The 15,915-nt window shown below is 40.5% G+C and overlaps 1 protein-coding gene across 5 annotated transcripts; it reads left to right on the top strand.

Moving 5' to 3' along the window:
- The first annotated feature begins 58 nt into the window (after positions 1–58).
- Positions 59–7,225, top strand: LOC147632308 (protein PGR-like). 5 transcript variants are annotated; one of them, XM_086807127.1, is made up of 6 exons: positions 59–320; positions 597–713; positions 891–1,113; positions 5,201–5,449; positions 5,572–5,704; positions 5,817–6,149. In XM_086807127.1, exons 1-5 carry the CDS (start codon positions 169–171, stop codon positions 5,701–5,703), a joined length of 873 nt encoding a protein of 290 aa, XP_086663253.1. In that variant the 5' UTR covers positions 59–168; the 3' UTR covers position 5,704; positions 5,817–6,149. The 5 variants fall into 5 exon arrangements, with proteins under 5 accessions (XP_086663253.1, XP_086663254.1, XP_086663252.1 ...); XM_086807128.1 differs by lacking the exon at positions 5,817–6,149 and adding an exon at positions 6,950–7,225 and having other exon boundaries at positions 65–320; XM_086807126.1 differs by lacking the exon at positions 5,817–6,149 and adding an exon at positions 6,941–7,225 and having other exon boundaries at positions 65–320.
- Positions 7,226–15,915: the final 8,690 nt, after the last annotated feature.

Genomic DNA, 15,915 nt, shown 5'->3' with positions numbered 1-15,915 from the left:
AGGTCATCCTTTTTCACTCGTTAGAAAAAAAGTTATTTCTGAGTGGGCTTCATCTTCGTCCCAGTCTAGTGACCCTTTGTAGGTATCGTGTACTGTTGTAAGTGCGAATCTCAAAGGTGTTAAAGAGGCCTCATCAGGGGGGGGGGGAGAGAGACGCACACAACAGAGATGGAATTGGAGGTGAGCTTGCTGTGGAGCGTGTTTTCGCTGCTGATAGGCGCTGTAGTGGCGGTTGTAGCCCTGCACCGTAGGTCCGTTTGCGCCTCCGGCGCCATCGCTGGCTTCATTGTTCTCTCCCTCTCCCTCTTCTCTGGCTTCAGGTATTCCTCTCCCCCCTCCTCTCAACGCGCACACGCAGCAAAAAAAGTCCCCCATCTGGCAGATATTAAGGGTAAAGATCATGCTGTTTAGCAAAGATTATGCGTTGATTGAATTCTCTGAATTGTAGGAATCATTCTAAGATAATCTTCGACTCCTTTATTGTTTCTGAGTCCACTACTGTTGATTTTAGGACAAAGCTAAGGCTATGGGGGCAGAAAGGGTATGCTTACTGCTTCTCGCCCAAAATAATGAACAAATCGCCTGTCTTTGTGCAGATTTGGGTCCTTGATCATTGGATTCCTTGTCAGCTCCTCCAAGCTCACCAAGTATGGAGCGGAAGCCAAGAGGAAGTTGGAAGGAGGCGACTACAAACACGGCGGGCAACGAGACTGGTATGTGTTCATTAACCCTACCATGCCGGCAGCATTGTTATTTTTCTAAACAAATAAAGTCTAAACAATTCTTTGCCTTTATTTCATTTTGGAAGATTAGTTCCTTCGTGTAATTATACTTCTTAACCCTGGATTTAAGCTAGCATCTCCATTCTTGTTTGCTCTTGATAAAGTCAGGTTGCAGGTGCTAGTCAACAGCTCCATCGCTACCGTTTTGTCATTGTCTATCGCCTACTATACAAATTGGGAAGATAAGTGCCTAGATTCAATTAGCTCTCCATTGGTAACAGGTCTTCTAGGTGGGATTTTGGGACACTATGCATGCTGTAATGGAGATACATGGTCATCAGAAGTTGGAGTTTTAAGTGCCAGTCAGCCACACTTGATCACCACCATGCGGGTAAGTGTTAGCCACCATACCTTTTAATGTTGAATTCTAGCCTCTTGTGGAAAGTAAAGACACCATTATGTAGGGAAATAGCGTTTTTGAGGTGGTAGATCTAAAGGAGGAGATGCATGAAATTTAAAACTTGAGTAACATGTAATTTAAGAAGCTTGGAGTGCAGAAAACAGCAATTTTCTTTTGATAAGTTGTATACCTTTTGCTTGACGAGCGCATCATCTAATATTCATTCGTGTTGGAAAGGAATTCTGACGGGACATGTCTTGCTGAGATTGAGTAAGGACATGATGGCGGTGGATCCAACTACAGAATGGAGCACAAATCAAGTAATGTCTCTTTTTTAAAAGGGCATGAACAACCAACTGCAAGCAACTCTTGACCATAGGTCGGAGTTTTCTGATCTTTTAGAAGTTAGGCTTTGGAATGGCTAAAACCGGCCTTCAATACCATTGATGGGCAGTAAACAATAACTTCACCGCACACAAGCACTTTAAACAAATGGAGAGAGAGAGAGAGAGAGAGAGAGAGAACGGGGGGGGGGGGGGGGGGGGGGGGGGGGGGGGGGGAGCTAGAGTGCTCCTACACAAGACACTACGTTGGATTGGCGCCCCTTGTAGTATTTCTTTACTTGATCAAATCTGAGTACAAAGTACAACTTGTAGAATCCTCCACCAACAGGATCCCTTGTAGTTTCACCCAGGTCTTCCACATGAGTGCTTAGCAAGCCTTACCCCATGTCTTCTTCATGAAGAGCCCTTCTCAAAGTCTTAACCCTTGATCTTTGTCTTCAAAAGCCCTTCAAGCTAAGTGCTTGAGGGCCTTGCAATCACTCAAAGCTTGAGACTCGCTAGCCGGCATCTCTCATGGCGCCCTTGCTCTCTTGCAAGTCTACCTTGGATGTGTCTTGCGATCCAAGTTCTACTACTTGCTAGCCAAGGCACTCTTCATAGCACCCTTGCTCTCTTGCAAGCCTTGCTTGGATCTGGCCCAACAATGCCCCATACACTTGCTTATTTAGGCCTAGTGTTGGAAAATATATAATCTCTAGATGGTCTACATGTACCCTAGCATGCTTGTACTGGTCATTTCTATGAGGCCCTGCATTAGCATAACTAGCAGACATCATTTAGGTTTTTCTAGCAATTTTATGAGTCTTGTTTAGGCTATTTATGGCATATTTATGCCTCATGACTGCTAGTCGGCCTGCCACAGCTGGCTGACTAGCTCATATGGGACATATATAAGGGTTCACACCCTTCTCATCATTTCCCATCTCATTCTTGCATATTTGCTGGAGGTCATTGGCTGTTGCAATAGTCTCTTATGCTTGTAAGCACCTACGGGCTTCCCTTGTGCTCATTTTCAGCAATAATCAATTGTCCACAGCCTTCTTCAGTTTGTGCTTCTGCCTGCATGCAACCTGTGTTTCTCTTTCTTTCATGGTATCAAAGCCAAACGTTGACCTACAGGTAGGAAGGTGCTGCGTCAGGAACTGGTGGCTGTAAAGTAGCAGCTAGCACCAGAGTTGCAGTAGGAGGAGGAGGAGCTGGACGTGGAAGAGGTATAAGATCACTAACATCTCCCAGGAATGGATCATCCAGAAAATCCGGAGATGCATCAAGTGGAGAGAAGTTGATGCCAAACAAACTCTCATCAAACTGAGCATCATAGGAAATGACGATGTCATCAACCTCAGAATCCCAAAAGCGGTACCCTTTGGATCTCAAATTGTAGCCTGTGAAGATCATCCTCTTTGACTTCAGTGCGAGTGTGGTCTTCTTCTGATCTGGGACATTTGTGTCATTGTTTTGTATGTTGATGATCTCATTCTTTTTGGCTCAGATGCTAAGTTGGTCACAGAGGTTCAGTCCAAGCTTTCAAAGACATTTGAGATGAGTGATCTTGGCTGCCTTCATTATTTTCTTGGGCTGGAGGTTTGGCAGAGAGATGATTGTATCTTCATTTCTTAGAAGAAGTGTGTGCAAAAGCTGCTCTCACTTTATGGACTGTACACCTCTCTCGTCCCATGGATCCCAATTCCAAGTTATCCAAGGAGGATGATACACCCTTGGTGGTTTCCACAGAGTACCGGCAGATTGTTGGCTCATTGCTTGCCAACACCCGTCTAGATATCTTCTATGCTATTAGGGTTCTTAGCCAGTTCTCATCAGCCGCTCGAAGGTCAGCCTTGAGAGTTCTTCGTTAACTTCGAGGTACTTCGGATTATGGCATCACCTAATCCAGTGGTGCTGATTTGGTTGGTTTCACAAATTCTAATTGGGCAAGCTGCATTGATACTTGGAGGTCTACATCTGGATATTGCTTCATACTTGGTACAAGATTGGTTTCTTGGAAGTCTCAAAAGCAGAGGACTGTTGCTGCTTCTTCCATCGAGGCTGAGTACAAATCCTACTTTCTCTCCTCCGCTGAGGCACTTTGGATTCATAAGATCTTGGAGCATTTGTGCTGTGCCGACACTTCCCCGGTTACCATCTTCTTGGATTCTTAGAGTGCTATTGCTCTAGCTCAGAATCCTGTGATACGGGGACGATCCAAGCGTATTGAGGTGCATTATCATTTTGTGCGTGACTGGATCGAGCTAGGACTTCTTCGGCTGGCCTACTGTTCTACCAAGGACAATGTGGCTGATCTCTTCACCAAACCACTTCTGAGCTACTTTGGAGGTGTTACTTTAGCGTCCTGGTATTGGACCGCCCCTCTCGCGTTGAAGAGGTATCATCTCCAGATGGTCTACATGTACCCTAGCATGCTTGTACTGGTCATTTCTATGAGGCCCTGCATTAGCATAACTTGAGATATCATTTAGGGTTTTCTAGCAATTTTATGAGTTTTTTAAAGGCTATTTATGGCATATTTATGCCTCATGACTGCTGTCGGCCTTCTACAGCCGGCCGACTAGCTCAAATGCGACATATAAGGAATCACACCATTCTCAGCATTTCCCATCTCATTCTTGCATATTTGCTGGAGGTCATTGGCTGTTGCAAGAGTCTCTTATGCTTGTAAGCACCTACAGGCTTCCCTCGTGCTCATTTTCAGCAATAATCAACTGTCCACAGCCTTCTACAGTTTGTGCTTCTGCTTACAACCTTTGTTTTCTCTTTCTTTTACCTAGAAGCCCCCTTGCTTTAAAGCAAGTTTTGCTTTTAAAAAGCACTTTTAAAAGGTAACTTGCTTTTAAAAAGCAACCGAAAAGCAACTTTATTGACTTTTTATGCAAAAAGTCATCCTCTTAAAAATCTCTCAAACCACTTTGAATTTGAAGATGATGTAAGAGACAAAGTTGCTCCTCTCAATGAGCGCTTCGTGATGACGCGAATAGACCTTCATTCCAACAATCTTGAAAATTAGGATTAGGGTTAGGGTTTCTGCTGAGGCAAAACATGCATTGCGGTGACAGCTGCCACACAATGTCATTGCTGGCATGGATAGATCCCCCTAAATGGATCTCCCATTTTAGGGAGCTTGAGCATGGGTGTGGATGTTTTCTTAAGTTCCTCGCATATTAACAAGGCTCTTAAGAGATGTCGCTCCACCTATATATGTTTTGACCCCTACCGCTTGCCTACAAAAATTATCTAGTTCCCTTAAAGAGATGTATGGAGCAGTGTTCAGGAAATTATTTTTACAGAGCATTACATCAACCCTGTTCTCCATGGACTGAAGAGGAAATTGTAATTTTGAAGAAGCAATTTCTTCACACTTTAATCTAATTATAATTTAATTTTGATCCTTTGTTCTCCCATTGTTTTGAGAAGGCTTTTTGAAGATCTAGGCTAAGCTTGAACCTTTGGGTATGGAAATGTTCAAAACTGGTGTAAAATCCATTTTGTTGATGTCTTAGAAGTTTTGTATGGCCCTATTTCTTCCGATTTACTCATGTAAAGCTTGATGTTTCTTTTACTCATGAAATGCTTGAAGCTTTACTCTTGTTACATAAAGTCACAAGTTTTAATTATTTTTTCTTGTGGCAAAAGGTGACAGGCTTTTAATAACGTCTATTTGGAAGGACTTGTCAGAAGTCACGTGTGGGCGTATTTACTGCACGTGTGTTCTTTTGCAGGCAGTTCAGCGTGGTGTCAATGGGGCAGTCACTCTATCTGGTTTACTTGCAGCAACAGCAGGTGGAGCTGTTATAGGGCTCATATTTGCTCTTGTTGGACTGTTTACTGCCAAATGTGAAGGTACACTGGCTTTCAAGCAATGGCTGGCCCTTCCGATAGGGGCCTTTGCTGGCCTTTTTGGAAGTGTTTGTGACTCTCTGCTGGGTGCAACAGTGCAGTTTAGTGGCTACTGTGTAGTGAGGAAGAAGGTGGGTCGAAGCCTTGGTTAACGAGTCACGTAGTTAGGTGACACGTGTTCTCTTGAGTTTTTTTGAGTTGGATGGCTTGAATGTTCTGCATAGTAACTGATCTACTACATGATGTCAGGCAGGTGGTTGAGAAGCCGGGGCCTACAGTGAAGAGGGTAGCAGGACAAGACATTCTTGACAATAATGGAGTCAACTTTGTTTCTGTGCTGATTACCACCATAGCAACTGCTGCCATTTGCTTATACATATTTTAAGGTAAGTGCAGTCTCGTACATAAAAGATTTGCATCATGCAATTCAAGTTGTGTAATATGCAAGGGCAGAATACAATGCGGACATTGTGAGTTGGTGCATCATATTGTGAACAGGTGGTAGGCTTCTCACTGTCTGCTAATAGCATAAGAGCCAGAAGGTAGAATGGCAAGGCGAAGAAGACTTCAATGTTGATAGAGATGATGGCTATTTTGCATGCCATCAAGAAGTGGCATCATTACCTTTACGATATGACGTGAATATCTCAGCCATCGATTTTGGGATTATGTGTTAATGCAGCTTAGCCCTAGTCTTGTAGAGAAATTGACTTTTTTTTCTCATAAAACGAGAAATGGCATTTCAACGTTGGTAGAACTTTCTCACAAGAGAACCCTTATCATGGAACTAAAAACATTTTGGGACATAAATGAAACATCTAGTGGGAAGAAGTTGGTTTTGTAACAAAATGAACTCTTTAGAAGAGCTGCACACATGAATCTTGACCATGAAAAAGTGATTCAACTTTCAAGCTAGTGGTCCTTAAGTTAAGCAATCCATATTGCAGCCCAACAGAGCTTCCCATGTGCTGCAAAATCCATCGGTTACCCCAAAATCTGATTTAAGCATGAGGGTTCTACTCAATCTTCAATTACATATAAAAAGAAACAGGCATTTGTGTGTGCTTTGTTAAGGAATGGCATGTAGATATGTCACAAATACCCATTAAATATTGTGCCTCACATCACTAGATTGGAGCTCAGTAGAGAGGCTATCAAGTCTTATTTGTAACAAATCCTTCATCCCACACCACATTGCTTTTTAGATGAGTTTGCATGAGTAGACTTACAATTGTCTATAAGAGATCTATCATTATTGAGAGCATTGCATACCTTAGTGCCGAACAACATGATGGGGTTGGCATATAGAAATGCCAACTCTCAATTGGCTTAATCAAGAGACTATGAACAAATCTCTACATGAAAAACTCCATCTGAAAATTGTTGCATAGCATCGTGCTAGATGCAATGAACATGCACATCTATATATACAAAACCTTGTATTTTTGTAGGTATGATGCATGCTCCCATCTCCACATGTAGCCACTTGAAGACAGCCTCTTCATTAATGTGGGCACCAAATCTTGAATGTCATGCAAGGGTTCTACCAAAACAATAATATTGATTTGTACCAGTGTATGGGGGATGCAATACTCATGGAATGACATCTTGTCATTGTGTAGCTGTTGCAGTTGCGCTCCGAGAAGTGATGCTAATGATGAGATCAATGTTCACACCAAGGATAACCTCCTCTTGAAGTAGAAGACAAGTGGACACAAGCAAAAATGGCTAATGATCGTCATTTGCAACGAAACACTTATGCAATTTAGTTGCCATTTCGACCTCAGACTCCTTGTTCTCTTAGCATAACACTGAGCAATGTAGTTGCCATCCCCAAGATGTGAGGCTAGTCACATAATGTTTGTTGACATTTCTCTATTCAATCGAATGTTATATTCATTTTGTGATTTTAAGGTCAATGCTCATTTTTGTACTTTGCATGTAATCATTCTGCTCAACCAAATCTAAAATATGCTTCGATATTGTTTACTGCATTACAAAGTAGCATGTGTTGTGTAAATTTATCCTAATAATATGGCACCAAAATGTCTTTTGCATTTCCATTAAGAGTGTTTTCTAAGGTTTTATTTAGTATGATTAATGTTTGAAAAAGTCAATGAAATGATGACTCCCATATTCTCTTTATTTAAGGCAATAAAATGATGATCCTCCATATCGTTTCTATTTACATACATTCATCCATATGCTTTATATTTGTAATCCTATCTATTTAAGGCAATTAAATAATGGCCTCTATATGGTTTTTATTTGCATGCATTCATCCATATCCTTTCTATTTAAGGTCCATAATTCTTTGTAAAAACCTCAAAGGGTTCACTCAACGAGTAGAGGGAGGGAGGGAGAGAAGAAGGAGAGGGAGAGGTGGGGGAAACCTATCTTCTAAGGTTGCATTAATTAAATGCCATATCAATGCATATTAGATAATTTGTATGAATATACATATCAAATAATTCGTCTGAATAACTTATTTGAATATACATGTGGTGTAAATTTATCTTATTCTATAATCTATACACCAAATACTATAAAATGTATCAAATACTAAAAACTCCAACTTGGGGTTGTATTTTCTAGTCTCTTTGCTTAAGGTCAAAGTCCTTATCCTAAACTCTTTACTCAACATATAACCATAAGCCAATGAGGTGTTTGCCTTCAACTAGGAGGTCTTGGGTCTAAACTCCCACAAGGTGCTTCCTCGGGTTGCATTGCCTATCGACGGATAAAAAGGCACCTATGGGCAGTGAAAAATGGTAATTACTAGAGGATCTTTGGTCTAAGGCTAGTTGGTCGAGGATGAACAACCATAACTTTAATATCTAGTATTAACATTAAGCTCTTAACACTACAACAATAGACACCGTGGGTAATATACCCTATACTTAGAAATAGTTTTGTCCTCATGAAAATTACATCTCTTGGTATAAGTCTTTGTATTTTCATCAGTTACACTAATATTTGCAAATTTCCAAGGCTAATACCAATGATGCAATCTAAACAACTATATTGACTTTTTATTTTTGTACTTTTTTTTTTTTGAGTAGAATGCAGTAATATGGTTCCATCCTTCTCATCATCTCTTGTTTTGACTACCCATGTAGTCAACATGAGAGAGAATGGATAGAATGTAGCACGAATGCTCCATGATGCCAAGGAACCTTTTTTAAGGTTGCACAAATAGTGCATACCGACATGGAATTTTCACTTCAAAAATCATCACTTGCACAATCTCACTATAACAAAAGTTTGAAGCAAGATTCATAAATAATTTTTTTATTTATTCAATAAATATAATAGCTACATTGATTTTGATAGTGGTTATATGGAATGTAGTCAACATGAATATGGCTGAACAATATTAGTAATCATCAATCCCATTACTTGGGATTCTATACAAAGTAACAAAAAGTTAGCCACTTGGTCTAGCAAAAGCGACTCCTTAATGTGTTTGGTTTCTCCTCCATCTTCCTCCCCATCATGAGCCTTAGCCGTGGGTTACCCTAGTGTAATGCAAAACAAAGGACCATGAGAACCCATTAGGCATACTTAAAAAACAAAGGAGTTGAAGAATCACTTGCATAGTTCACTATGGTAATCCAATCGAGAGCTTAATGCCTTCCCTCTCCAACTTATCCAACAAGGCATTCATGCCTCTCTTGAAGACTTAAATGTATTTTTCCTTTGTTGGATCAAGGCCTGTGTTGCCAATTTTTGCATAATACTTGTTAGATCTCATCCCTCTATGGTGATTTGGGGACTCCTGGGTGACCATTGTACCATGCTGACTGGTTGGTATCATGGGTGAGACCACTTAATCCTGATGACTCAATGTTATTGGTATATGTATTTGGGGCCATGTAGTGTTATTAGTATTACAGATGATCTCCATGTTAAATACTGAGCTAGCGTATTATTAGTATATGTGTTTTTGCTTATTATTGTTATCATATTAGGACTAATTGTGTGGATTCTTAATTAGTGTAATTGACATGGTTGACGTTTGTGAGATAGGTGATGAGTAGTGTGATGACGTTGGGTGTTACTCTATACATAGCGTATACATAGCGTGTGAACACCCACTGTGATGTCGTCGTACGAGTATTATTTAGGTTAGCCATGTGCCACATTTTCGGATTTCATATTATTTCGCCCATTTTGTATGGTTAGGGTGTTGATTTGTAAGCTTACGTGCTTTAGTCATTTATGTGATGAAAAAACTTTATGCATAGACACATGGTTATTTATGTAAAAGGGAAGCCCAATTTTGATAAGGAAAGCTATTATTAGGTGCCCTGGCTAACTTTTGCAATACAATTTTAAATACCCTTATGCAAAGAGGGAGTCCCAGCATAGGGTTGGCCTAAGGGGGGGGATTCGCACCCAATGCTCTTTGTCTTATGCTTTTTGTTCATGCTTTGTCTTGGGTTGTTTAATTTGCTTATGTTAATTCAGGCTACCGTTGTAGACATATATGTAGTTGATTAATATATCTCCTTGTCCACCAAGATCCTATTAGCGATATCAGGGCAGCTAAGGTCATTTTCAAGGAGAGAATTTGGAGCTTGGAAGCCGTGTAGAAAAATCACATCTCATAAAATCTTCATGGAGAAAATCAAATTTCAAGTGCTTTGTGGAGAAAGCAAAGTTTGCAGAAGCCATGAAGAAATGGAATTAACAAAACCAATGTTTGAGTGCTCACTTTGTGGACCTTGTTAGTCCTTTCTGTACACACCTTGTAATCCCCATGCTAGCTAGCATGTTTCACATTGTACCCGGACAAAGGTTGACCATTGTAACAAAGGTTGGCTCATTAAGGCTTGAGTTATGTTGGGAACATATTTTGGGCACCCCACAAGTGAGGGCAGTCGAGAAAAGCCCACTTGTATATAAGAGACTTATGGGAGTGTGCAAAGACACTTTTTGGTAATATAATCTTCATTTGAGCTTAAGCTTGGGAGCTCCTTCATTCTTGCTGGTCTTAATCTCTTCTTAATTCTTACATGATTTCATGAATATATTAGTCATTAGCTATGGAGTCTTGTTGAGTTGCTTGCTTGCGCGTGTGAGTTCTTGAGTGTGTGTGTATGGTTGAGGTAAGTGAGCTTGATTCTTTCTTATGATTAGCTAGATATGGAAGGTGATTGAGAGGTAGAGAGAGAGAGAGAGATGCATGGGTGCTACACAAATTGAAGCCTAGTGCATTATCGACCGGACCATCCTACATGGGTACGGATGATGAGTCAATGACAATTGCAATGTACCATCTTTAAGTCCTGCATTGAAAGGAGATATGGGGGCCCTGAGAGAAATCCTCTCAGCCTCAATGACCATAACCATGGTCGAATAATACTTGGCATGTAAGCCAGAAGCTTGGGATGAAGTCCATCATTGGGGGACTGAAGGAAAAGCTCAAACTGATTGGAGGAATTGAGGAGAGAGACTAAGATAAAATGGATAACCCATGACGGACATTCAAGGATATACCAATCAGTGCGGAGATGATATGAATGCCACAATTCCACTTAAATTTGGAGTAGTGACCACCACTGCAATCCTTGATGGGGGAGTAGGAGTGAGAATTGCTACCAAAGACATGCAGAAAAGATGGAGAAGCAAGCTCCTTAAAAGGGCCAAAATATTCATATGGGAATTTGGGAACCCCTATGGGAATCTTGAAGGATGTTGAGGTACCATTGTGTGGCCTGACCTATGAGCATACATTTGTTAACTTTGGAAGGCCCACCAATTATGATGTAATATTAGGAAAAATTCATGCATTAATTGTCGATGATTCACGATTGGGGTTATGAGATGTCATTTACCTTTGTCAAGAAGGAAATACCATTAATACAAAGAAGCCACCAAAATGCCTATTGACTAGGGTCACATATGACCCCCTTGCTCTGATTTAATACATATGCACCACTTTAGTAGACAAAGTGGCAAAGATGCAAGTTAGAAGTTGAAGGTTCCATAGTTTCACTACCAAAATCCAAAGAGGAGGAAAAGTGAATGCACTTGCTAGCCACTATGGATGTATGCCTTGCACCCATGGGAACACAATTTTGTGATGAAGACAGTAGAGACAATTCCAATTAGGACTGTGACCCCAAGGCTTCCAAAAAACAAAGATACTGAATTTGCCAAGGAAGGAGGAATAAAAAATTGGGGAAAAGTCTTCCTAGAGTAAAAAATGGTACCAATCAAGGGCTTAAGTGCAAGTTTTGCAATGAAGATGACAAAGGAAAAGTGTTGCACACCAAGCCCTTCTTAGAGAATTCCTCAAAAAGAGAGAAGCTCTACTCAAAAGAACTAAGAAACCAGCAAAGATTTGAGCCAAATATCCACCAAGCCCTAAGCGGGGCAAAGAAGAGTACTTACAATATGTAGAAGAATTAAAGGCAATGGAGGAGTTTGGCTCTGGCTAGAAGGATCTAATGAAAAGACCTAGTGTAAATGCCATGAAAATAGATCCTAAAATAGCTAAAGTGCTATAGCCCATGAGTACAGATTTCAGTAGACTCCAAAAAGACTTCCAAGTTTGGATGGAGAAGAAGAAACAAGGCCATAAAGGAAGGGATAATCAAGAAGGAAGTTGAGCCTTCAAGCCCAACAACTAGTGATCAAGAGGAGGACTATAAACAAGTCCCTTCTTGACTGAAGAATTATAAAGTCAAAAACCAGAAGTTGTGTGCCCCACCACCAAAAATAGAAACACCTAATGAACCAAGATAGTCCTTTGATGGATCAGAAGATGTAAAACAAGTGGATTTAGCATTGCCTAGGGAAGATCCCAAATTGGTGTGGATAGCTGTAGACTTAACTCAAGAGGAGGAGACAAAGCTTGTAGGAGTTCTGGAGGAATACAAAGATATGTTCGCTTGGAGCTATGCTAATTTGAAAGGAGTCCCTTCAGAATTTTGCCAAGTTCCAACACATAATTCCTTTAGTGGATGGTGCTAGGCTGGTCAAACAAAGACCTTACATACATAATGAAACCTACACCAAAGCAATCAAAGAAGATGAAGTGGGCAGACTTCTCAATGCAAGTTTCATTTACAAGATTGAGCATACAGATTGGGTATCAGTAGTCATGATTGTGCCTAAGAAGAAGATTTGTGTGTGTGTTAACTTGAAAAAAGTAAATGCAACCATGGTAAGAGATCATTACCTACTGTCATACACTAAACATGTGCTTGAAAGAGTGTCAGGAAAAGAAGCCTATAGCTTCTTAGATGGATTTTATAGGTATAAAAAATTATACGTAGACCCCGGACTAGCACAAAACAACATTCTCTATAAAATGGGGAAGATTTACGTAGAAAATAATGTTATTTGGTTTAACCAACATGCCCACTATGTTTTAAAGACTTATGTGTACATCATACAAGGATTTCCTAGACCTCATGTGTACAAGGTACAAGGATTTCCTAGAAATTCATGGATAATCTCTGTGTAAACACAAAGTTGGGAGACTAGAGCACATACCCCATGTGAGGGTAGGGTTGGAAAGGTGCCGACAATACAGATTGCACCTCAACACTAAAAAGCGCAAGTTCATGGTGAGACAAGGTATAATCCTAGGGCACATGGTGTCAAAAATAGATTCTCCACAGATAAAGGAAATATTTGAGTAGTTGTAGAACTCAAAAGATCCAAAACACCTAAAGTAGTCCAAAGATTCATGTTACATAGGGTATTATAAATGCTTCATATTCATGTTGCAAAAATTTCTAGATTGCTATATGCCTTGTTGGTATGTTTTATGTGGATGGAAGAGTGTGGAGAGATGCATCATCTTATGCAATGGGATGTATAGTAGCTCAACCCAATGAAAAGAACATTCACTTTCTTATTAGTTATGCTAGTAGGCAACTAAATGATCTCGAGAAGCATTATACCACCACAGAGAGGGAAGGCTTAGTAATGGTTCATGCAGTTAAGAAGTTTTTCCATTATCTTTTGCCAAATACATTTATATTTTTTATAGACCAAGAGGCTTTGCTTTACCTTGTGAACAAACCATATGCCACAGGGCAAATCACTTGGTGGTTATTACTTCTTCTTGAGTTCAATTTCACAGTGTTAGTTTACAAATGAACATTGCATGCTAGAGCTGATCACCTATCTAGAATTTCTAATGGGGGGACGGACCAATAGGGATTGAGGATGATCTTCCAAATGCATCCCTATTTCAAATAAGCTTAGTGCCAAGGTGGAGTTATGAGATTACTAAGTATTTGAGAAATATGGACTTCCTTAGGTGAGACCATGCCCCTAAGAAAGAAATGGCAGTTAGTGAAGGCGACAACGCCGTACACCCTCATTTTCAAACAACTCTACAGAAGAGGAAAAACTAATGTCTTAAGACTGTATATGTGAGGACAAGTATGTTGATATTCTAGAACAAGATCATGAAAAAGTTGTTGGAGGGCACTTCGGAGGAGATATCATAGCAAGAAAAGTCCTATACATAGGACTATGGTAGACGACACTGTTCAGTGATGTGATTGAATATTGAAATGAGTGCCAGCGCTTCACCATTCCCCATCAAAAGGATATAATGCCTTTACACATGTTATGGGCTACCACACCTCCCAAGAAGGAACTCTAAGCATTCACCTTAGAAGCAATAGATTACAACCGTCGTAAGGGAACTTACCAATGCTTCGAGCTTGTGTCCCTTGAGGTCTCCAAGCTCACTTCAAGAAGCTCCAATCCTCCAAGCTTCACCTCCATGCTGTCATCGTAGAGTTGCTCACACAACCACACAAGGCAATCACTCTCTCTCTCTCTCTCACTTCTCTACACAAGCATGCAAGCATAGAGAAGGCACGTGCACTAGAGTACACTCTCACACTCTCTCTCCAAAGAAGGCAAGAACTCTCATAGCACAAAGGGGAATTGTGTCCATTCATTATGAGAAAATGCCTTATATACAATTGGCCCTTATTCACACTTAGATGCCCAAAACTTACTAACTAAGGCCTTGGGTGGCCAATATCTCATAATGTTACAACTTTTATAGTGCCTTTGCATGACACTTATTAATGTCCTCAAATGGAGGAGCATAATTGTTAGTCTTAACTGGGATTAACATCCCTCTCTACTTGATGTAGGTTCTGTCTTCAGCACCTATCACCGAGGCCTAAAGACCTGGCCGCCGAACTCATGAGACGATAGAATTTGCGACATGACTGAAGCTTTTTCAGGGTTCTTCTGAATGTAGAGTGTGATTCTCCAGAACCCGGTGTCTACCATATCTTTAAATATTACATGCACGTAAGTTGGTAGACACCTGAGGCGATGATAGTATAATATCATACCCCTATCAGTGGGTTCTTGGTCAAATAGTAGTTGATTTGCATAATATCCAGCATATCTCTGTGTGGGCTGGTCAATAAGGACCACAATCAACTTCAAAAATTGGACACTAGCCACAATGGCAAGGTCTGGGGATGATATGACGCCACGTATCCATGTCAATAATTGCTATCTTTGCTATCCTATATTTGAAAATGTTGTTGGCAAAAATAGAGGAAAGTTGTAGCATATATGTGAATCCTGTTGCTTTGCATCATGGAATTCCAGTGGTGTCCATCTTTGTTTTAGTGGTATATATAATGGATCCACTCTGTGTGTGGAAGGAGCACACATGTATTGGTGACTATATTTTGGGATTGTCAAGTACTCCTGCCGCCATGCTGGCTGTATACCAAAATCTTCAATTTTGGGGTTTGCATCCTTATGACAATTGTTGTATAGCCCCCTCGTGTATGAACTCGCGATGTGCCTTTCTCCACCTTCGAAAGTAGCTCATTATGAATGTCACAATCCAAATTTCAAGTAAATCTGTCAAATGAGGGTTAGCAAGCTTCGTATGCCTTACCACATTTTCCCACAAGGTGCCTTCTCCAACTAGGGGCAATAATTCTTCTAACTCCAGCTTTGGTGCTCGGAGAGGATATGGTACATAATGTTGTTTTGTAGATGTAATGTCAGAGTAAGCTTTTGGCAAGATCTACCTGGTAGGTTCAAATGGTGTTATTTGCATTAACACCTTAAACATTAACTTTGGTTTCAACAATGGATATCTTGCTCTAATGAATCCTTCATATTCTGCAGAGCAAAGCAGACAAAGACTCAAGAACATTATCATGAGTAAAAGGCTAAAGAGTATCTTGTGGTAGAGTGTGACATACCTCTTGAGTTGGCCATGGTGGAGATCGGTGGGGTGCCGACAACTCCTCGGGGGGGCGAGAGTGTTAGTGAGAAATTCAAATGGAAGAGAAAGAAGACGGGAGAATATACAATTTGCTTGAGATTTTTGAGTAGGAGGAACACTAGGGTATGGATTTAGTAATTTACTAGCTATAGAGGAAAACGCAGGATAAGTTAGAAGATGAGATGAACTTGGGGTTTCCTCTTGACCCTCTTTGGAACTAGGGGGTGGGTGCGTGGGTTTGTTGAGCTTCATAAACTCTTGGAGTTCTATGACTTCTGTAGGAGATATGTCAGGATATTCAATGTGTATTTTATCAAAGTTATAGATGACTGTTGTCAGCATGGCTTCTAGATG

Source organism: Cibotium barometz, chromosome 13, assembly GCF_041138505.1.
Source record: "Cibotium barometz isolate CiBa-2024 chromosome 13, ASM4113850v1, whole genome shotgun sequence".
Taxonomy (NCBI): Eukaryota; Viridiplantae; Streptophyta; class Polypodiopsida; order Cyatheales; family Cibotiaceae; genus Cibotium; species Cibotium barometz.
This window is presented reverse-complemented; position numbering and strand designations above follow the sequence as displayed.

Coding starts and splice junctions, on each gene's coding strand:
- LOC147632308 (XM_086807128.1), top strand. CDS start 169: ATGGAATTGGAGGTGAGCTTGCTGTGGAGCGTGTTTTCGCTGCTGATA. Junction 714..890: donor CACGGCGGGCAACGAGACTG/GTATGTGTTCAT, acceptor TGATAAAGTCAG/GTTGCAGGTGCTAGTCAACA. Junction 5,450..5,571: donor ACTGTGTAGTGAGGAAGAAG/GTGGGTCGAAGC, acceptor GATGTCAGGCAG/GTGGTTGAGAAGCCGGGGCC.